Genomic DNA, 24,884 nt, shown 5'->3' with positions numbered 1-24,884 from the left:
AAGAGTGCTATCCCAGCGAGGACCTGTGTTTCTAATTCTATAATGTTTTTCCTAGCGTTGCTGCTAGCATACATCTCCAACAACGGAGTGTTAGAGTCCGATATGTTCTTCTTGGTGAAGAACTGTTTTGACTATCATCAAGCACCTGAAAACTGAATGTTTCCAGCCTTTGACACTGCCCTATACCTTACATGGTGTTTACAGGTGAAATAGGAACCATGTTGTTGGCACTCTGTGAGCTTAATGATTCCTAAGAACTCACATGAACTGAGCAAATGAGAGAGAAGCATGGCACTATTGATTATACTGATTACCTGTTTTGTGATTCCTCTTGCTACTTCCCAGACTTGCCAGACCCCTGACGACTTCGTGGCTGCCACTTCTCCAGGGCATGTCATAATTGGAGGTTTATTTGCCATTCATGAAAAAATGCTGTCCTCAGAAGACTATCCCAGACGACCAGAAATCCAGAAGTGTGTTGGGTGAGTAAAGCCTCAGAGAATACATTTAAATTTCAAGATTACACTATGAGATTAGGGCATGTAAACATTTACTTGTATTAACATTTAAATTATTTTAATAAAATTTACACTAATATATTTTTAAGTTACATATAGTCATGCGATCCTTCCTTAAAAGATAAATATATCAGCACTATATGTATAGTCGACCTCCAAGTGCAGAGGCAATGAATGCTTTCCATTAATATATCTATTTGGATTTTGCCTTAAAAAAATCCCTGAAGGCACTTGAGAAAACCATCTGGAGACACTGTAGCCTGTCCACTGCAAGCATACAGAGCACATTTATATTTATATTATTATAAATAATGTTTATAAACATAAACATATTATAAATATATGTATGTTTATTATATATTAAAATTATATTATATTAGTATTATATTATATGATTATATATTATCATTATAGTGTAATGATTATATATAATCTATATACTATATATACTATATACTATACTATATAGTATACTATATATACTATATACACTATATTAACATTATAGTGTAATATAATTATATATTAACATTATATTATATAATTATATTATATTATAATATAAAATATATTAAAATTAATATATATTAATTTACATTATTTCTATTATGTATTACTTATGTTTATATCATCTACAATACACATTTTGTTTTAAACATAGATTTATTATTTATTTAGTTCTTTGTTTAAAATAGGCGACATTTAAAATCTCTCTACACCAGCATTTTTGTCAGTGCTGCATTCATTTCATTCTTGAAATAATCTAATTCTCTTATGATAAATTAGGATCCTACTTCAACTTAGTGTTCCTTCTTCTTTGATGAACACTTTCGGCTGAAAGCTTGGCTATAAAAAAGACATGTGTCACAGTGTACTAGGGAAAAGTAAAGCTGGGCAGAGGATGTTACAAATGGATTTTCTTTAAGGACAGCAGGATATTTGAATTCTAACTTCAGTCTGGGGACAAACTCATTTTGTAGACTTGGGCAAATCACTTAAATTCTTTGAGTCACAGTTTCTAATTTTCTCTTTTGTAAAATAAGTTCCTGGATAACTTCTAGGGACATGGGCAGCATCAGCTTCTGTTGCTATGGCAATCTGATCCACATGCTTTTTTCCAACTCTGAAATCTTACTTCTATCTTGATGTTCTTGTATGTAAATTTAACCTCCTTTCCCACTCCCCCCCTCCTTTTTTCTTTCTTTATCAGAACATATTTACCAAGTGCTCTAAGAATGCTGTCAGATAAAATGTGGTCCCACATCACACTAAGATTCCTTCCTGGCATTCTCCCTAGAAGTTGGGCACTTTGAGCTACTGTTTTCTTAAATGTTGATTATCAGGAATACCAGTGAACACCTCAAAATAATTAATGAAGATTCTCAGAGCACTAAATCGGTACTCAAAAAATGACTGAAGACCTGCAATTATAGGCTAACAATTAAGGATAAAAAATACTAAAAAATCATTGATCTAGTAAGAAAATATATTCTGAAAAAAAAATTACTGAATCTAATATCTTTTCACCTTATCGACAATCCCTGAAAGAAACAGTATTCATTTAGCATCAAACAGCTCTATACATATATATTTTTTAAAATATTTATTTATTTATTTATTTTGAGGCGGGGAGGAGGGTTGTGGGGAGCAGAGAGAGAGGGAGACAGAGAATCCCAAGCAGGCTCCACACTGTCAGAGCAGAGACTGACAAGGGCTCGATCTCATGAATTGTGAGATCATGACCAGAGTTGAAATCAGTAGTTAGACGTTTAACCAACTGAGCCACCTAGGTGCCCCAAACAGCTATATATTAAGTGCCTACATTAATGAGGCCCTATTCTAGGTGTTGGGATACTGAAGTGAATACACCAAAGAAGTTTAGACTTTCATGGAGCTACCATGTGGGGACCCTCCAATCTTATACATATTGTCATACAATTCATTATTTTACCTTTTCTCTTTTTTGCTTCTTTTTTCAAATTAAAAACTTAATGCTGATTTGCCACACTTTGCTTTTAGATAGTCTACAATGACAAATAGTATCATTCAAATACTTTACCGTAACTCAGTGAATTAAAATAAAAGTTAAAAATATCAAAACCCTGAACAATAATATTGTCCTCTATGAATGGATAAAGAAGACATGGTATATAAACATGTATATATACATATATGTGGAATATTTTTCATCTATAAAAAAGGAATAAAATCTTGCCATTTGCAACAGCATGGATGAGTCTAGGGACTATAATGCTAAGCGAAGTATATCAGTCAGAGAAAGACAAATACTGTAGGATTTCACTCATTTAAGAAACAAAACAAACAAGGGATGCCTGTGTGTCTCAGTCGGTTAAGCATTTGACTCTTGGTAATGGCTCAAGTCATGATCTTCTAGTGGTGAAATTGAGCCCCCTGTCCAGCTCCATGCTGAGAGTGGAGCCTGCCTGGGATTCTCTTTCTCCCTCGCTCTCTGCCCTTCCCCTGCTCATGTGAGAGCACATTCTCTCTCTCAAAATAAATAAATAAATTTTAAAAAAAGGAAACAAAACAAATGAACAAAAGAAAAATAGAGACAAACCAAAATATAGACTCAACTATAGAGAACAAACTAATCGCTATCAGAGGGAAGATGGGTTGGGAGATAGTTGAATAAGTTGAAAGAATTAAGTGTACACTTATCTTTTTTTGAGAGAGAGAGAGACAGAGAGAGAGAAAGTGTGTGTAAGAGTAGGGGAGGGGCAGAGAGAGAGGGAGAGAGAGAATCCCAAGCAGGCTCCACACGGTCAGTGCAGAGTCCTACATGGGGCTTGATCCCATGAACCATGAGATCATGACCTGAGATGAGATCAAGAGTTTGACTCTTAACAAACTGAGCCACCCAAGTGCCCCAAGAGCACATTTATTTTGATGAGCTGACTAATGTATAGAATTGTTGAATCACTACATTGTACACCTGAAACTAATATAACACTATGTTAACTATACCGGAATTAAAATAAAATAATAATAATATTGTCCTTTAATTATTAAAAAAATTGAATCTTTATATTAGATGCTGTTTGTAACCTTTTGTATACAGTGGTGGATGACATAAACTTAACAACAAAGCAGTAATCAAGCAACTCAATCCTCTGAAGTAATCGCAAATCAAGAAGTCAACTGGGAAAACCTACTGTAAGAGTAAATAGCTATATTTCAGAACTTAAATAGTGCATTTATCTAGGAGAAAGCTACTGAGCTTATACAGTCTATTTTATATATAATTCTGAAGGTCTTATTAAACTGGTTTCCAATCACAACAGATTATATTAAAAAAAGACAGTGGGCTAGTGAGTCTAAGGAGCAGATACTTGGACGGTGATAAAATGGTGACATCTAACTACAAAAAGGAGCAAAAATCAGACATATCTCCATACTGCAGAATACTAAACTGAGTATTCAAATGATCCCCAAATTAATCAGAAACAAGTTAAATTCTATTCCACAGACTCCATTTGAGAAACTATATACCATTTAGAAAAGTTTCCATCAAGAACTCTTTTAAAATAAAATTTAGGCCCTTTAAGAATTGAGTCTCACTGATCCAGAAATTGTCTATTATAAGGCAGAGATGTGAATCAAATGAGTTACCATCATGTCTAGAGAAGAATTCTATTCTGATTGCTTTAAAAAATTTGTTCCTCAACAGGTTTGAAATATCAATTTTTCTTCAAACTCTTGCCATGATTCACAGCATTGAGATGATCAATAATTCAACACTATTATCTGGAATCAAACTGGGGTATGAAATCTATGACACTTGTACAGAAGTCACAGTGGCAATGGCAGCTGCTCTGAGGTTTCTTTCTAAGTTCAACAGCTCCAGAGAAATCATGGAGTTTAAATGTGACTATTCCAGCTACATGCCAAGGGTTAAGGCTGTCATAGGTGCTGGCTACTCAGAAATAACCATGGCTGTCTCCAGGATGTTGAATTTACAGCTTATGCCACAGGTGGGTTTTGTTTTATCCTTGGTTGGTTTTGATCATATTCCTTATTATGAGGGGATCAGGGTAACCCAGGAAACTAGCTGGGGAGTTGCTCTTACTTTAACCTTCTCTTTCTTCAATAAAAGAAAGGTATGTGCCCTATTATGGATAGTATAGTGGATAGAGCACTAAGGGACTATAGTCGCCCCTCCACCTGCCAAGTGTAGTTTCTGATAGTTTTCAGTGAGATTAGGATAAGACGGAAATCTCTGAGGGCCTCAGCTGCTTTGTTTCTGAAATAACACCAGTTGGGTGCTATGAGGAGACTGAGAAGTAAAGGGACATGGAGGTCAGGAAAGACTTCCTGAAACTTGAATGAGAAAGGACAGCCAAGGGAAGACAAGGAGGGCAGGACAATATCTATGCTGGGAAAACAGTAAGTCCAAAGTTGAAATGTCCAAAGAATAACAAAAGATCAGTATAGCTAGATCAGTTGTATAGAAAGGAGTACAGTAAGAAGTGCATTTGCAGAGATAAGCAAGGGCTGGTCATTCAGCATCTTGTAAGCTGTAGTAGGATTTGCATTTTCTTCTGAGTATGGTGGGAAGCTTTTAGCAGAGACTATGGAACTATATATCTCCTTGTAATGCAAGCCAATAAATAATCAAGAAGTAAGCAAAAAGCCCTCTGAAAGCCCTTCACTAAGGTCCTGCATATTACTCAGAGTCAAGCAAGTCGCCTTGGCTTTCACTCTCAATACATTGCTCTGTAACTCACTAGGTCACTGCTTTCTAGGCTCAAGGAAGATTAGAAGCCAACAGTTAGAAAGCAAAAATAATTACAATCAGATTATCAGGAAATGGCCATCTGATAGAAGTGAACAGATAGAAAAATATAAATCATATATTAAATGTGCATAAGAATTTAAAATATATAACTTTCTGGAGTTAGAGTAAATAAGATCTTGCATCCATGAAAGACTCTGAGAGTTCCATTATATAGCCTAGTAAAGTTGATAAAAAAAATTTATATCCATAATGAAAAAAACCCCAGAATTATTCTCCTAAATATCTCAGAGATAAGGCTTTGGCTCAAATTGTCTAGACTATGTATAATGCTATGAGAAAAGTACATTATTTTTAACAATGATTATTTCATATAAAAAGGTAATTTCCATGACAGACAACACAAAAGGAAACAGGGCTCTGCAGGGGACACTGATTTTACAGAAACCCAGGTCTCAAAATACAGATGAGCACAGCAATGCCAGGTACAAAATGGAGGCCAGCATAGCAATGTCAGGAAACTAAAGTTTAGTTACTGTCCACTGTGTGCTAATAACCATTTCAATTTTCTCCTTTAATCTTCACAAGAATCCTATCATTTCACACGTAAAGAAATATTAACTAACTTCCCCAAATTTATTGAAGTCAGAATTCTGACAGTTTGTCTGACTCTAAAGCCTACTGACTTTCCACCATACCAGGTGGCTGCTATAAGTAATAGAAAAAAAAAAAAAAAAGACTCAGCAAGTGACACAGTGCATTTGCAGCTGTGGCAGGTAGTAATTCTCCCTAGAATAAAATCACCAGAACTGTAAATCAAGCAAAACTCTGTACACATTAGGTAGGTATCTCAAAATGCTATTTGTTTGAGTACATCAGAGGTCAGAAAACTATAGCATGTAGATCAAATGTGGCTCTTGAGCTATCAAGAAGGGTGTTTACATTTTTTTGAAAGGTTGTAACAAAAAAAGATATGACAGAGACCATATGTGATCAACGAAGCTTAAAATACTTTACACCTGGTCCTTTGCAGAAAAAAGTGTGCTGACCCCTAGACTAGATGATCATTTGGCTGGTTGACTTATTTGACCTAGAATAAAAATCACCAAAGTTGTCAATTAGACAAAATGTTGAACATACCGGGTGTCCTTAAAATGCATTCTGTTTATTTGACTAGCTGCATTTTTCCTATATTTATCTCTAAGTATTTAAATAATATCCACTATTGGCCTTGGCCTGAGATATAAGATAGATATAGATGGATATAGAAGTGTAGATGGAAGCATAAGATAGAGCCTGAACCTTCAGAGAGCTTGTACTATACACAATAGAAATGACTGAAGAGCGATGACTCTAAAGAGTTGGCACACAATTACTAAATGTCATGATTTACACTGTCTCTAAAGCAGAAGTTCATTGAAGGGGAAGAATATAAAAGACCAGAGAATTTAGGAAAAGATTACAGAAATTCACAGAAATGAGAGGGGAACACCCAGTATGAATAGCCACCTGGAGTTCATCAGCACCATAACTAAAAGATTCTGTCAATTTCCAGGTGAGTTATGAATCAACTGCAGAAATCCTAAGTGACAAAATTCGCTTTCCTTCATTTTTACGGACTGTGCCCAGTGACTTCTATCAAACTAAAGCAATGGCCCACCTGATTGAGAAGTCTGGATGGAACTGGATTGGCATCATAGCCACAGATGATGACTATGGACGAATGGCCCTCAACACTTTTGCAGTTCAGACCACAGCAAATAATGTGTGCATAGCTTTCAAAGAAGTTCTCCCAGCCTTCCTCTCAGATAATACCATCGAAGTCAGGATCAATGAGACACTTGAGAAAATCGTAGCAGAAGCCCAGGTTAATGTCATTGTGGTATTCCTGAGGCAATTCCATGTTTTCAATCTCTTCAGTAAAGCTCTAGAAAGGAATATAAATAAGACATGGATTGCCAGTGATAACTGGTCAACGGCCACCAAGATTACAACCATTCCTAATGTTAAAAGGATTGGCAAAGTTGTAGGGTTTACCTTTAGAAGAGGGAATATGTCTTCCTTCCATTCCTTTCTTCAAAATCTGCATATATTTCCCAGTGATAATAACAAAGTCTTAAATGAATATGCCACACTCTTGTCTGCTTGTGCGTATGTCAAGGACAGTGATTTGAGTCAGTGCATTTCCAACCATTCTCAGGGGACTTTGGCCTACAAGGTTAACAAGGATATAGAAAGGAACTTCTCCCTGAGAAATGATTTCCTGTGGGATTATACTGAGCCAGGCCTTGTTCACAGTATCCAGCTTGCAGTACTTGCTCTTGGTTATGCCATTCGGGATCTGTGCCAAGCTCGCGACTGTCAGAACCCCAACGCCTTTCAACCATGGGAGGTACTAACTCATACATTCAAGAAAATTCCCCTACCATCCTTCCTTTCCTTGCTTTAATTTTCAAGTATTTATATTAACTGTCTTAATCGTATTCCTTTTGAAGGTAGATACATTAAGTGTTCAAATAACATGCATTTCTCTCATTAGCTCTTTGTTCTTGAGGATAATAGAGTTGTTATTTTACCTTCACTACTCTGACCCACTAAAGTAGTGCTCTTTTATTTTCCAAGAAGATCCAGTTGGTAGTATTATTTTTTGTGAGTATATGGATTTGTATCTGATCTTGTAGTTTTTCAGTGCTTCATATGAATTATCTCTTTTAGTGCTCTTGACAAACACAAGACCAGGCATGTTTAACGGTCATTTTTATTATCACTAAATATTATCAGTTGAAAAACTAAAGCTAGAAACACTAGAAATATTACTCTTGTCTGGATCTTCTGCCTCCATGCCCTCTGTTTTCCATGGGATTTTGTTGGTTTATAGTTGGTTTTTGTTGGTTTAAAGCCTCCAGTTATGACTTTTACTTAGAACAGCCTCCTTAGGACTCCAGTCTTTTCAAATGAACATTGTTAGATAAATCATAACAATTCTTATGATATCTCCAGTTGAAATGAACCACTAATTGTCGGTAAAAGACATCTTTTCATTTCTTCTCTTTGATTAGTTTGTAGAAACTCAAATTAAAGCTTAATGTGGCTCTTTTTAGTAAAAATTTTCCATTGTGTTTTTAAAATGCCGATAAACAAGACATTTGAAAGCACATTGTTGCCTTATATGATGATAAATTTTACTCATTAAAAACAGATTTCTCAATACTGTGTACTCAAAGCCAAACTTGTCTGTTTTGATGCAGAATCATGTCCCAAAAATATATTTATTATAAATGTGTAAGGGAAAAGAAGGTGAAAGGAAGTAAGACTCAAGTGTTACCATACACCGGAGTATGCAGGGCAGACTATTTCTACTTTTGTCATTTTTACTTTAAACAGTCCCAAACACAAGCACCAAGGTCTAAGGTCATCCACTTACATTTGGGTGGATCATGTGATGGTATAGGGTGTTTTAAATTTCTCATTTTAAAACCAGTTTTGATCTTGTAAATGCAAGGCAAAAAAAACTAATAAGGAGGTAAGACTAGAGATTAGGATTTTTTAAGTTAAAACTATAGTTATATGTATATAACTATATATATATTTTAGATAGTATATATATCTATATATATATATATGCCTATATATATATATGCCTAGATATATATAGTATATATATCTATATATATGCCTAGCTATTTTAAGATGTCTGTTTGAAAGTATACTCTTTGTAATAGAAAACTTAAATCAGGGATTGATAAAAACTACAAATGAAGTGGACCACAATAATGAAACCACTACATGAAATTTTAAGAATGAGAGGTTGAGAAAGAGTAATAGAAATTAGACAATCCTAGAGGCAGGATAAAGGGGAGGAGACATAAAGAGCTTCTAAGGAAGGATAGATAAAAATAGCAAGGACTATTTATCCACTAAAGATCTGGGAAAGTATTTTAAATCAGGAATGAATCTCAAACATTCTGAGGAAAAGACTTGGGAAAGTATAATCTAAGCAGAGTCTTCTAAAATGTTTTGTTTAAACAGTAGGAGCCTGGGGTTATTCTTTATTCCCTCTGGGAGCCTGGTTACCTAGAAACAAACAGGAAATAGACTGGAAAGGAAGAACATGTGAGTGACTTGCTCTTTTGATCACAACGTGAGTGAACCACATCTGTGCCAGATTCAGTAGGACAAACAATGCAAATAATTTTTATGAAGAAATCTCCATAGACTTCAAATTTAAAAGATCAGCAGTATCTGGGGTCACTAATCAATGATACATTCCTAAAGATTATTTTGTCCCCTGGTAAGATTCACTAATATCTAAATATTACTTTCTAGATAATTTTATATTCAAATAACTTTAAAGGAGTTTTTCCCAATATTTGGGGACAGTTCTTACTTTGGCTCCACATTTGGTGACACCTATGAGAAGTATTCAGGAAAAGCACAGTCAGGATTGTTTTACTTCAATACAGTTTTGATGTTTCTCAGATGTGCATGAGGATACCACCTCCTTGTTGTAAACAGTGATTTTGGGTTTTTGTTTGTTTGTTTTCCTTTACTTATGATGATATAGAAAGTAGTAAGTGATGCATGTGAGATGACAGACTTATAGTCAAACTTCCCATGTGTACATATATTTAGCAAACATTTATTGGATGTCTCAATGCTCTAGTTCAATGTTGAGTGTTGAAAGTATTAGGGAAAACAAGACAATTCTCTTCCTGAAGGAGTCATCTGTCCACTGGTGTGTACAATCAACCAATTAAGGAGTTGATTACAATGCAGAATGATGCATTACTATGTTTCATAGAGACACAAAATGGCAGCGAAGCACTTAACTGAGGCAACCAATCCAGTATTAGCAATTCAGAAAACATTCTCCAAAGACCATACGTCTCTGGAGAATATGATGGATGGGTAGGAGTTAGGACACAAATACTCCAGCAAGATCTGAGAAGGGAGGGTAAGTATGGCATCTTCAGGGGTAAGTAAATAGTGTCACAGAATTGGAGTTTCTTGTGGAAACTACAGGTAAATGAAAGTAGAGGAAGGATCCAACATCAGGGTCTAATGAATCAGAGCATCTCAAATTTTGATTTGCAGTTGAATGGCCTGGGAATCTCATATCATGTATCTGCTAATTCTGTGGGGGGATACCTGAGAGTCTGCACTTCTAACAGTCTCTCAGGTGATGTTGATACTGCTAGTCCAGGGACCATCGTTTCAATAGAAAGGCTGCAAACTATGTTTAAAGGTTTGGACTTGATAGAGCAAAGCGAGCCAATTAAATCTATTTTGAGACAGGACAGTGTTCTGATCTGCTTTTCACTGCAGAAGTAGCATTTCATTTCCACTGTGGTGTGCACTGCTCAGAGGGACACAAGCCTAGAGGCAGAAGGATCAATTTGGTAATCCAGTCACAAAATAAGGATGGCTTATACTCCAGGTATAAGTACTACAAGCACTGTGTGACAGTGAGGATGGAGATGCATACATGGTTGTGTAAGAGGAAGAATGAAGAGCATCTGTAGATAGACTGGGTGTAAAAGATGCAAAGAGAAGCAAAGATGCTGCAAGTGATTCCACATTTGGACATTTGATGACTTTGTTGAGAAGGAAACATAAAAATGTAGAGGTTTGGTGGGGAGGAGAAGTATTAAAGATTCTGTTTTGGAAATGTTGAATTCGAAGAACTTATGAGACATTCAGGTGTAGCAACGGAAGAAATGTGTGCTGAGAAGAGAGTGATTTTGAAGTGATAAGGAAAATAATAACTAACAATTTTTGAGGGCGACTATACCAGGCATTGACATATATGATCTCTAACCTCTATAATATTCTGGTAGGTCCACAGGTTTGTGTTTCTTACACTCCATCTTTTTAAAAAAAATTTTTTTTTAACGTTTATTCATTTTTGAGACAGAGAGAGACAGAGCATGAATGGGGGAAGGTCAGAGAGAGAGGGAGACACAGAATCTGAAACAGGCTCCAGGCTCTGAGCTGTCAGCACAGAGCCCGACGCGGGGCTCGAACTCACGGACCACGAGATCATGACCTGAGCCGAAGTCAGACGCCCAACCGACTGAGCCACCCAGGCACCCCTCTTACACTCCATCTTAAAGAAGTGGCAAGAGGAAATGTTACCAGTGATGGAGACTTGTGGCAGTTTAGAGACGGACGGGGCCTCCACAATGAGGGTCTGGCCCACGGTCCCCCACACAGTTAGCAGTGAGACTATCCCAGCCTTAGCCCAGAGTGCTTTCTGCTACGGTACAGAAAATTTCACAGAAGAAAAAGACATGGGTTGGGCACCAGACAGGGATGCAAGGCTGCTTCCTCTGCTCTCTCTAATTCACCCACAAGCACAGCTTTCTTAGGAAGATGTGGACATTGCAGCAGTCAGGGAAATGGAAAACAGCATTACCAACAACAGCTTAGTTGGTGTGGCCCCCTGGCTTTGTGTTCTCAAAAACAGGTCATTGCCATACACAGGGTGAGTTATATAATCATGGAAACACAACTCTTACTGTTTAATGGTGTCAATTTATAGCGACTTTCAGAGTGTCCATGGAAAATAAATAAATAAGTGCTGGAAAAAGCCTTTAAGAGCTTAGTAACCAGAGCACTAATGTTCAAAATTTACCTTAATCCAGAGCAAACGTTGTGTTTTAATTAACAGGTAACGAATGCACTGTTTTGTTTGCCTCCACCCTCTCTCCTGTGAGAACAAGCATAGTTACGTTGGCTTAGGTACTTCATACACCGTTATCGCTATTTACAGAATGTATATGTGCCAGAAAACCTAATTAACTGCAGGGAAAAACAAGTAGAAATTATAGTTCAAACTCAAAAGAGGAAAAGGATATGCTTCCTAAAGAACCGAGTTACTGGGGTTTATGTGTGTATTGCTTAAGGAGGGAACAGGAAAAAAAAAATCAACACACAGGTGGAGGTGGAAACACTGACAGTGGGTCCTTACTTCCTCTTTTATTTTTGTTCCCTTCATATTTTTTCGTCCAGGCAATTGCTAGAAAAAGCTTTTGTTGGTTAATTCCACCATGTTAAATCTGATATCCTGCTTCTTTAAGTCTATTTATTTTGAGACATAGAGAGAGTGGAGGAGGGGCAGAGAGAGAGGAAGAGAGAGAATCCCAAGCAGGCTCTGCACTGTCAGCTCAGAGCCCAGTACCGGGCTGGAACTCACGAACTGTGAGATCATGACCTGAGCCGAAACCAAGAGGCAGATGCTTAGTTAACTGAGCCACCCAGGTGCCCCTGATACCTGTTTCTTTAAAGTAATACTATTTTACATTCATTAAGAGAACTAAGAAATCTGCGGAAACATATAATAAAATTAATACATATACTCATATATTTTACTAACATGACATTTGGTCACTGACCTGCCTATCGTGACTAATATATTTACCTTAAAATATAGCTTGATTTTCTTATAGTCTATTGACCAAAACAAAAATTGAAGGAAAGAAACATTCATAAAAGATGAACTGATAAGGAATAGAAGAATAATTCTGTTCGAATAGAATAATTTCTGCCTCGTTCCAGATTTTGCACTCAACAAGAACCACATAACATGATAGACTTAGATGAGTAGGCCCAGTGTGTCCAGAAAGGGTATTTACTTAGCCGTGATTATATATCAAGTTAATGGCGGAGCAGTGTTTTTCTCTCTCCCAGAATAGCGATCTTCCTCTGCAGCACAATCTCAATACAGCTGCCTCATTTGTCAGTAAAACATTTCCTGTCCTAGCTGTTTTACATACAAGTTCTCATGTACAAACTCGGTAACAGGACAAGTAATTTTTCATTGCATTTCTTTCCTCGGAAATTAAAAAAAAAATCATTTTGTGAATTACATTGGAAAGGTCACTTTATACTCAATCACTGAAACAGATTTGAAAACCACTGAAGATAATAATATCTGTACCTCCAACCAAATGAGTAACAAAGGATGTATTTAGAAGGCAGGTACTGGCAGTACCTTATACCCCGAGCTAAACCTCTCTGGTGGGAGATGTCCTGAGAACAGGGTGCTGTTGTCACTGGACTGTCCCATGTTTGTATGTCTGTCCCCTTAGCCTTCATTTTGCGGATGGTGAGCATAACACCTACTGGTTTGGATTACCCACTCAGGCTTGGCCAAGGATCCAACTGTGACTAGAAGGAAAGAATGAATTTTCCTGCCTCCGGTAGCTCCAGATGACACATCGATAACTGCTTTTGAGTCAGATGGAAAATACAATATAGAGGACTTGAATTAAAATATTGTTAGGTGCAATGGAAAGACCTGAAAGTCAAAATGTGTGTCCTCAGATTAAGTCCACTCACCCCTTTGCTGATGGTGCTCACCTAAGAAAGGAGGAAGATGATCTCTGTTCACTTGTTTCATTGAGTTGTTATGGAGAAGAAGGATATCACACTTCTGAGTATTATCAAGTAATATATGAACATCAGGTGACATAATTAATAGACTCAAAATATTTTTATTTATTTGCACAATGTCCTTATTAGCTAACTAATAGTGTTAACAGATATTAATATACCCTTTACTAATCTTAATCTGTCCCCAATACTGGGATAAACTCCTTATATGCTTAATTACATATAATCCTTACAATAACCCTATAAGGTAGGTTTCATTTACTTCATTTTACAGATGGGGAACCTGGACCTAGAGAGAAATTTAAGTGTCAAGACCACATCACTAATGAGATATAGAACCTGTATTAGAGTCCAGGCAACTGCCCCAGAGGACCTATCCTGAAATTGTGCAACGTGAAAAAATGAAGATCCTCATATTCCAATTTTATAAGCTAGAGAAGCTACTTTCCATAAACATTAACTTGCTTTCTCAGATTCACAGAACAAGACTTTGGCAGAAATAAGGCTAGAATTGTCAAATTGTTGCCAGATAGTTAAGAACCTTCTCAACTAGTTACCATACTCACTGATCCAGAATGTTCTTTTTCTACTTTTAAGTGATATTCCATATAAGGCAGTGTTATAATTGGGATATAATGGATGCATATTTCTATTCATGTTTGTTTCTATTTTCTATTTTATAGTTACTTGATGCACTAAAAAATGTGACATTCACTGATGAAGGGAATTCATTTCATTTTGATGCTCATGGGGATATGAATACTGGATATGATGTTGTGCTCTGGAAGGAGATTGATGGTCACCTGACTATCACCAAGATAGCACAATATGATCTGAAGAATGATGTCTTCGTCATCACAGACCAAGAAACAAAAAATGAGTTCAGAAATCTTAAGGTAATTTTGCAGTAGGCTGCTTATAGCATTCAAATCAAATTAGTACCTCAATTGCAAAAGTCCTTGACCCCACCAGGACCTCCAGTGATCCTACTGCCTGTTTACTGTCCCCATCTTCCCTCCTTAAAAGCTATGGTCAACTTGTGTGTCACCCCTTGTACATGCTCTCTTTATCATACTCATTTGACTAGAGCATAATCCTGGTTAAACTCAACTCTTTGCCTAATCAGTAGAGCCCCCATGTAGCTGAACTTGAACTTGGCAAAACAAAAACAAAGCCAAAAGCACCTTGTTGACTGTTCTCACTTCAAAGTCATGATCTCTAACTTCCAGTGGGCCCTTAGCGCTGTTGGGCAATCAGACTATTACCTTACTTAGTCCATTAACTCACCTACCTTCCTAGATAGCTATTTCATAATTTTTATTCCCTTTTCTGATCCAACACATCTTCCCCATCTTCACTTTTAGGTGACTTTTCTTCCTATGTCACTAACAAAAGTGAAACACTCAGAAGAGAACAGCAGTGTTCCCCTGCCACCACATCTGTCTTCCATCCAGCACTATGGATGGGCTGTCTGCTCCTGGCCAAGGTCAGCTCCTCCCTTGATCTCTGGATCCCAACTCTTTACCACTTACTCTGTGATACTGCTCTGGCAATTCTCCACTCTCTCCCACACCCTCAAGTATTTTCTCTTCTCCATTATCTACATAGTGATATAAATATGCTGTTATTCCTTCCATGTTCCAAAAAAAGAACAAAACTCCATTGATCCTCCACTTCTCCTTCTATGTACTGCCCATTCCTCTATTTCTCTTGACACCAAAACTCCTTGAGAAATTTAAATACATTCACTGGCCCCAATTTCTCTCTTCCCATAATTCTTTTGAACTCTTTCCAATCCATCAAAATTCTTTCTATCTAGTTCACCAATGTTAACAAATCCAAAAATCATCTCACTAATTATTAGTAATTAATTATTCTCCTCTCTGTAAAATGCTCTTTATTGTTCCCACAACACCACAGTCCCTTGATTTTCTTCCTCTGTCTCTGGCCACTATTTCTTAGTCTCCTTTGCTGGCTCCTTATCATTCCAGCTGCCTATAAATATTGGCTTATCCAGAGCTCAGAACTGTTCCTTTCCTGGGTCTACACTTTGCCTTAGTGATCTCATCCAGGCTCATGATTTAAATAATGTCATTCATTAATAGAGAAGGCAGATGACTCCCAGCTTTTTATCTTCTGAAGTTCAATCCTAATAAATATACAACTGTGCAACTGACATCTCTACCTTGGAGTCTAATAGTCATCTTGACTGATTACCTCCAAAACTGAGCTCCCAAACCTACCCTCATCTCAATAAATGGCAATTTCCTTTTAGTTGTTCGTGGAAAAACCTGGTGGAATCCTTGTCATGCTTCATATCCAATCTAAGTTTCACTTTCAAAATGGGCCTAGAATCTTACCACCTTTTGTTCTCTACTCCACTGCTACTACTCCAGTCCAAGCTACAATCACCTGTCACCCAGAATAAGACAGTAGTCTTCTAACGGCTCTCTGTTTCCACTCTTACTCACTGTGGTCTATTCTTAAAGCAGCAGACAGAGTAATCCTATAAACTATAATACTCTACTCAAAACACTCCCATACATCCTGTTTCTTTTAGGGTAAAAGCCAATATCTTTAAAAACCTTACATGACCTACCACTAGGACCTACCTGACCTCATCTCCTACTACCTTCCCCTCCCTCTTGCCTCTTATTCCAACCCCACAAGATTTCTTGTTCTTCCATATGTACCTTCCTTTCTCCTAGCTCAAGTCCAAAACATCAGATAATCCCAAATCTTTTGCTATCCCAAAGTTATTAATACCAGACTTTAGAATGTCTTTGCTGTATCTTATGATAAGGGAAGAGAATATTTCTCCTTTACCCCCAGTGATGTCCTGCCTACTGACAACCCAGATCAGGAATAACTGTGTTGAGAAGAAGAAAACCACCATTGTGGACTCAGGGGTACTGAATCTTGGCTACTTTTTCTTTCCCAGCCAGATCATTTTCATCTCCCAGAGAAAAGACCAGTTAGCTTAGTCATTGGATTGTGTTCCTGGCTCAGGAATAGCTATTAAGAGAATCTAGAGAAAGCTTCATTTACCCATTCTGCTTTGGTATCTCGAAAGGTAAGACAGTAACAGATTTACTTCACAAGTTATGCATGAGAAAGGGACTGTGAATGGGAAAAAAAAGCATAGCTGAAGTACAAAGAATTATTAGTGAAATTGGAAACTGAACGCTCCGTAAAATTAGGATGATACATATGATTTACATTGTGACATGCCTAATTATAGGCATGCCTAAAATATTATTTATATATCTAGGGTTACCTTTTTCACTAATACTTTAATAGCTTTAAGTTCAAAATTTCCACTCTTTTGTTTTTAAGCTTAGACTGGACAAAGTCCTTGGACAGCATGATTAATAACCTTCCTCTAAAGAATATAAAAGTGTCCATTAAGTTACTATTTTTCATATATAGTTGAACTCTGTATACAACACATGACTGAAAATTTCCAGGCCATGATTTCCTTCTTTAGTTCCATCACTACACATTTGTTCCTCTGCTAGGGACTTTCTGAAAGAGCTAATTTCCCTTATTTGCTTTCAGAAGTTATTAAGGTGACAAAAGTACTTCTTCCTAAGACAGCTTCACTACCTGAAGTATCTTCTGCTTTTTAAACTTGTTCACATGCCTCCAGATGACAAAACAATTCTATTGTGCTTTTTAAAAACAAGAGAGGGAGAGACCAAAATACTAGTTAGTAACTGTATCTTTAAATCAATCAAGGTTAGTTAGGAAAATAAATCTTTTAAAAATATACTTGAAATTTCTTTCACTTTGCAGCAAATTCAGTCTAAATGCTCCAAGGAGTGCAGTCCTGGGCAAATGAAGAAAACTACAAGAAGTCAACATATCTGCTGCTATGAATGTGTGAACTGTCCTGAAAATCACTACAGTAACCAGACAGGTAATTATAGTCACTACACCATGTACAGTGAATCACCAGAAACATTTCTCCTAGGCTGACTATTTTTTTTACATGAATCCTATTTTGGCTTACATTTTCATTTAAAAAAAAAAAGCATCTCATGCTCTTGCTAGATTAAATTCCAGTAAAATTTCATTTTATCTTGGAATTTGCTCTATTATATCAGCAGATGCACAACCAATACCCAATAGAGACATAAAAGTAACTTCACTTCCAAGGGAAGATGTCATCTGCTCAACTAGACTTCCTCTCTTGCATCTTTCAAAACAACGTGATTTCTCCACCAATTTTTGTCTGTTTATCCCCCACATGGACATGCCGGTCTTGTAACTGGGGCACAATAACGATAATTAAATAAGTGTTGAATTAGCTAAACTGAGCATGATAAAAACCCAGGGGTGTGCATACCCTGGAGATCTCATTATTCCTACCAAAAGGCAGCAAACAGTAAAGCCTAAAAAAAAAAAACAGCCTTCTGTGAGAAAAGGGGATAAACTATTAACAAAGATGAGCTGCTACTAACTGATTATTTGCCTAACCTGTCTTTAACAATTTCACAAGATCAGTGCAAAATATACAAAGTAAAGAACAAGGTCAGCAGCCTCAGGGTCTTAAAAGGAGCAATCAGCAGTTTCCCTGGAGTCAAATTTTGACTTCAAAATCCATACTTTAAAAGCATCGTATTCCCTTGTTTATTGTCGCATCCCTACTCATCTATAAAAGTTGTGAACCTGAGAACTGGAGCAGCTCTCAGATGCTTACTCTTTTTTCTCACTGACTCCAAGGGGAGAAGTATCGCAATATAAACGTTCCAATAGTCTTGTTCTGTGGCTATCTCACAAAAATGCTGCTTCTCCTAACCTGAGATGGGCTCTGCTGTGCAAACAATTAGATAATTGTGGGGGAGAGAGATTTTCCAGGCAATGTCTACCAACTGTCTGCAGAGTGGGATAAATAAAAATGCTGGAAGAGTGTGTCGCATTTATTTCCCATAAAGACACACAAGAGTTTTCAAAATACAATTTGGGCTGTGTTTTGATAACCAAGGCAAGAATAAGTGTAGAAGACTGCTTTTCCTTTGGAGGAAAAGCAAAGATTTAGGGTGATATGAAAAGACATCATCTCCTGTCTTTCTCTCTATCTCCAGCACACAGCTCTCGTACGTAGACAAGGCCATTAAACAAGCGAAGAAAATGGCACACAGTAGCAGTGGCAGTCAGGGGAGGACAGAGAAGAACCGCTTTTGTAGGGAAACAGGGTTTGGAAAGAGGAAGAGGCTGGAGAGGTAATGAAGTTCATAAACAGAAACACAACCTGACTTTGAGGTTAACGAAGAAGGGAATGCAGGCCCTATATAAAAATGAATGGGCACTGTGGAGTGTTCTCAGATGGATGCCCAGGAAGTGCCCTTTGGCAATACGGGGGACCCCACCTTTAAGGGGTGAAAATGGAGAGCAAATGCAATCACACTCCCAGGGACTCCACTCTGATATCAACTCTTCCTTCTCTGCCATCAGAATAAGCCAAAATCAGTCTTAAGCTTATCACTGCACATGTGAGTTTACTGACATGTTTACTGACAAGTTTACTGACGTCCTAGAGAAAAAAAATAAACTTTAATTTTTCATCAATTGAAGTGGTTACAATCCTGTGTTATCTCACTTTTAGAGAGCTTTTAGGGTGACCCAGCCATATTTTCTCTGCTTTTAAAAGAACTGCAGCCTTATTTATAATAGCAGTTCTCACTACATTTAGTGTCTACTATGTGTAACACTCCACATAAAGAAGTTTACATTTATTCTGGGCTTCAAATGCAGCACCCCAGTGAGGCAGAGCCTTTTTTTTTTTTTTTTTTTTTGCTTTTTTAAAGATTTGAAAATAGACTCAGAAAGTTCAATTCACTTAGTCAAGATTAAGGGAATTAAAAGTGATAGAGAAAGGGACTTGAGATACATTTGATTCCAAAGCCCTTCTTTTTTTTTTTTTTAAGTTTATTTATTTATTTTTGAGAGGGCGAGGGGCAGAGGGAGAGAGAATCCCAAGCAGGCTGTGTGCTGTCAGCTCAGAGACTGACGCGGGGCTTGATCTCATGAACCCTGAGATCATTATCTGAGCTGAAACCAAAGTTGGATGCTTAACCAACTGAGCCACCCAGGCACCCATATTTCAAAGCCTTTCTTAACAGAGTCCCTGAACTGCCACCTGTAATAGCAAGTTCATAAGAGGCTGGCATCTATCTTGAGTATATGGATTCCCTTAAGACTCACAGCCCACCTGGGTTTTTTGCTTTCTCTTCTCCTCTTTTTCTTCCCTCACCCTCACACTTTCTCTCAACTTCTTTTGGGTTCTTTTGGGTTCTGTCAACCAATGTGACAATTATCTATATCCCTTAGTAATAGTCCGCACTATTACTAAGAAGGAGTCTCATTTGTAGCATCATTGTGGACAATCAATCACCTGGCTTAAATGTTTGCAATGTAACTGAATCTCTGTCTTTTAGATATGGATCACTGCCTTTTATGTAACAATGAAACTCAGTGGGCCCCTGTAAGGAGCACAGCATGCTTTGAAAAGGAAGTGGAGTATCTCAGTTGGAATGACTCCTTGGCCATACTGCTCCTGGCCCTCTCCCTACTAGGAATCATGTTTGTTCTGGCCATTGGCATAATATTTACAAGAAACCTGAACACGCCTGTTGTGAAATCGTCCGGGGGATTGCTGGTCTGCTATGTGATCCTTCTCTGTCATTTCCTCAACTTTGCCAGCACGGGCTTTTTCATTGGAGAACCACAAGACTTCACGTGTAAAACCAGGCAGACGTTTTTTGGTGTGAGCTTCACTCTCTGCATCTCCTGCATTTTGGTGAAGTCCCTGAAAATTCTGCTAGCCTTCAGCTTCGACCCCAAGTTGCAGAACTTCCTGAAGTGCCTCTATAAACCCATTCCCATCATCTTCACTTGCACAGGTATCCAGGTTGCCATTTGCACAATCTGGCTAATCTTTGCAGCACCTGCTGTGGAAGAGAATGTCTCCTTGCCCAGAGTCATTATCCTGGAATGTGAGGAGGGATCCATCCTTGCATTTGGCATCATGCTGGGCTATATTGCCATCCTGGCCTTCATTTGCTTCATATTTGCCTTCAAAGGCAGGAAACTGCCCGAGAATTACAATGAAGCCAAATTCATAACATTTGGCATGCTCATTTATTTCATAGCTTGGATCACATTCGTCCCCGTCTATGCTACCACATTTGGTAAATATTTACCAGCTGTGGAGATTATCGTTATTTTAATATCGAACTATGGGATCCTGTGTTGCACATTCTTCCCCAAATGCTATGTTATTCTTTATAAGCAGGAGACTAACACAAAATCTGCCTTTCTCAAGATGATTTACAGTTACTCTTCCCACAGCGCAAGCAGCCTTGCCATGAGTCACGTTTCCCTGGACTCCTCTAGCAGCAACATCACAGCGACCAATCCCAGCTCCGGTGGCAGGCCTGCAGCCTGGCAGGAAAGCAGGGATATCCGGGCACAGGCATTTGCACACACACGCAGAGAAAACGCTGCAAGTATGTCTAAAACTTGGCCTCGGAAAAGAATTTCAAGTATTTGAAGGAGTCCTTAAGAAATGGCATGTTCTGGAATAAAATGTCTCCAGGGTCTCTGTGTTTAAAATGTGCATTTGTTTCCCAACAAATATATTCTATGTGTTTCTTCACTGCCACCGTGTTCACCAATTTTTGGTTGAACACTCCCTCTGTCCAACCACTTCTTTAACAAAGAAAATAGTACCCTCAGCCTGGAAATGCCTTCATTCCTTATCACCTCCATCTGTCTCCATCTTTATCTCCTTCTTCTTAGACACATAGTTAAAGGTCTTTTTCCTATTTGAAATTAGCCCATCATATATCATGCTCATTGTGTCCTCTATCTCCTCTTCTCAGACCTTTTCATATGGGTCTTCCTTCTGCCCTAAGCATCTTTAGCTTCCCACCTCCAGGGCTCAGTTCAGTTGAACAAGCATTTGAGCAGTTACCATGAGCCAGGTGACATGCTAAATACAAAAGCACAAGGAGGATCAAAGCATCATTTCTGACCTCAAGGAGTTCAAAATCCAGGAAGACAGTCACATACAGATATCATCATTTGAGTGTGGGGATTTCTATGATTGTCTTGTGCAGATGGCACTGTGACAGGATAGTGAAGGGGGTACTTAGCCACCCTGGGGGATGATGAGAGAGCTTCAAAGAAAGCTAAATGTGGGATATGATGTTTTGGGGGAGTCTTGAAAGATGAGTAAGAGCTAATCAAAGAAAGTCAGAAAGCTGTTCTAGAAAAAGGGGGAAAGCAAGGAGCAGCAGCAGGAAGTGTGTCAAGAAGGTGTGCCAGGGGGAGTACAGTCATTTGGTATTACTAGAGAGGAGTCTTCTTTTGGATGTAGAGATTACATCATGAATGAATACCATAGACTGGAGTTATTTTTTTAAGTTTATTTATTTATTTTTAAAGAGAGAGAGAGAGAAGAAGAGGGACAGAGAAAGAGAAGAGAGACAGAATCTGAAGCAGGCTCCACACGGGCAGTGTGGAGCCCAATGAGGGGCTTGATGTCATGAACCACGAGTTCACGACCTGAACTGAAATCAAGAGTCAGATGCTTAACCAACTGAGCCACCCAGGCACCTGTGGAGTTCTTTTATAAGGAACTTAGGTCTTTATTTTGTGGTAAGAAAGTCATAAAAGCATCTGGCAGAAAGATGACAGGTTCAAAGTCCCATTTTAGGAAGATCACTTTAATATAGGGTAGAGGATGGAGTCTAATTGGGATAGGATTATGATCTACACCAGGGAATAAAGAATATGAATATGTATTCTGCTATATAAGAAGTGGTAATTTACCTGAAATAGTTGGTGAGAGATGAAGTATAAGCTTCTAGTTTGGTTTATTGAAGGAAATGTGCAGTGCAGGAAAAAGACTGGTTTAGAGTAATTTCAAGATATATCAAGCATTCATATGGATCTAAGACTCTGAGCTCAGGGGATAGGTCAGGGCGGGTGATGAGGATTTGAATGCCATGTTCACAATGCTGCTCATCCTTGTAAAACAGATAAACATACAAAATAGCATTGTCTCCAATCTTGACATTCTCTTTAACTACAACCCTATTTCTCCTTCCTCTTCACAACTGAATGTTAAGGAATAGTGTCCTTATTGACTTTTGACCCACTGAACCTACTGATATCTGGCTTCTAGTTTCACCACTCTGCCAAAGTAGTTCAGAGAAAGTTGCCTGTGAATTTTTATCTGTCAGATTCAATGGTCATTTTTAAGCTTTCACCTCCCTTGAATCTGATAGGCATTTGTGGTATAATTCCTCCTCCTTGAAATTCTCCTTCTTCATACCCTACATGATTTTCTAAAGCTTTCAATTATTCAAGACTCTTCAATCTGATGCAAAGGCTCTTTGGGTTCTAATCTGGCATCCTGACCATGTGTCTTCCTCCATGTGGCTCTTGAATGTGGGTATTCACCAGAGTTCCACCCTCAGTCTAAATCATACTCCCTCACTACAATATCATCCATCTTCGTATATTAACTTTGCCCTAGATAACTCCCCAAACCACATCTCTGGTCCAGGTCACTCTAACCAGCCCACCTACTGTCCCTTGTATTTTGACTTATCAAGGACAATCCATCATTTCCTTCTCCTGGCTCCTCCTCCTTTTTTCCATTTCTCAGCATGTCGTACCACATGTGGACTCACTGGAACCCTGAGGTTCATCCTATTCATCTTCGACTCTACCATCTGCTTCACCCTTCTACACCTTTAATTCATTACCTGTTATCTTCTAACTCCTGAATTTTTTCAGAACTTTGCCAAGATCTCTATTCCTGTTATTATTTTCTTAATCTAGGCCCCTTACCATCTCTTTCATAGATGGTTACAATAGCTTCCTAATTTGACCCTGGTCTCTCATTTTATTTCAAACGTAGAGAAGGTCTCCCTAAGCCCTACGCTCACTTCCACTTGATGTATTTTTAGAATAAAAACCTCTTTATGTTGCTTGGTTGTCTTAAAACCTGCAGTAAGTCAAAACTCCTTATCCTGACACCCAGGCTCTCCAAGTCCAGTATCAACTGCTGTCCCTTCCTACCTTGTATGTTACCCTTGAGAAATGGCCACCTTCTGGTGATTGTACACACACCATGCTGCTCCATGCCTCAGAATCTGCCTCTCCTCTTGGCCTTGGTGTCCTTTCTGCCCTGTCCTCCTGGAACACTCTAGCTAATCCACCAGACACAATTCTAGCATCTCTCCTCCTACCAGACCTTATTTTCTGCCTCCGTCACTGCACCTGTTACATTCTATTGCATTTACTTGTTTTTATTTTAATTTACACAACTAACATTTACCAAGGGCCTACCATGTAACAGGCATGATTCTATGCATGGGGAATATACAATGATAAAATCCAGACATGTTGTCTCCTCTCGAGGAGTTTATATTCTGGTGTTTTCACCATTTTACAGTGAGCAATCAGTTCTTTTGGAGCAATGCTCTCAGCTGTCCTTTCCTCTCTACTACCATGGCTATCATCATCACAGTTTAGGCCCTCATGACTCCACATCTCTGTTGCTGAAACAGTCCAAACTAGTTTCTACCCCAAGATTCCTCTTCTAATATATAGAATACATCATCACAGATCAATCTTTTTCAAGTTAGTTCCAAAGTTATTCTCCTATTCAGAAAAATTTAATAATCTCCTATCATTTTCAGAGTTAAGTTAAATTCCCCTACCTTCCTAAGAAGGATCTTCCACAGTCTTACCCCAACATGGATTGAATGTTAAACACACACACACACACACACACACACACGACATTAATCCTAGTTTACTGCTTATCCTAAATGTATTCATATATAACATTGTGAAAATGACTCATAAAATTGTTAAGGGTAAAAAATATCCTGATGTACATGAAAGTGTTAAGAAAAGAGTATTTTGTTTGTGATTTCACTGACTCATTGCTCTGTTGATATGAAAACAGTTTTGACATGACAGCAAAGCTATAGGAGAGCTTCCAGATTCTTGAGTGTGATCACACAAAACAGAAATCTCAGCACTGTTGTGCCAATACAACAATGAAAGGAATATTGTTTCATAAGAGTTGTGACTTTTATTACAGTTACATAACTTTCAAACAATTATCCCAGAATTTTTAAAAAATGCTATTTAACATAAGAAATTAAGTTCTGAACTTCTTGATGCCCAAACTA

The 24,884-nt window shown here is 37.9% G+C and overlaps 1 protein-coding gene across 1 annotated transcript; it reads left to right on the top strand.

Moving 5' to 3' along the window:
* Positions 1–267: 267 nt before the first annotated feature.
* GPRC6A (G protein-coupled receptor class C group 6 member A) lies at positions 268–22,099 on the top strand. Its single transcript, XM_040474470.1, has 6 exons — positions 268–482; positions 4,207–4,510; positions 6,827–7,663; positions 14,349–14,561; positions 17,461–17,584; positions 20,106–22,099. The coding sequence occupies exons 1-6, from the start codon at positions 289–291 to the stop codon at positions 21,218–21,220; spliced, it is 2,787 nt and encodes a 928-aa protein (XP_040330404.1). The 5' UTR covers positions 268–288; the 3' UTR covers positions 21,221–22,099.
* Positions 22,100–24,884: the final 2,785 nt, after the last annotated feature.

The sequence above is a fragment of the Herpailurus yagouaroundi genome, unplaced genomic scaffold, assembly GCF_014898765.1.
Source record: "Herpailurus yagouaroundi ecotype Mexico unplaced genomic scaffold, PumYag 139, whole genome shotgun sequence".
NCBI classification, from domain to species: Eukaryota; Metazoa; Chordata; class Mammalia; order Carnivora; family Felidae; genus Herpailurus; species Herpailurus yagouaroundi.
Note: the sequence above shows the minus strand (reverse complement) of the source record. Positions and strands in the feature narration are given on the sequence as shown.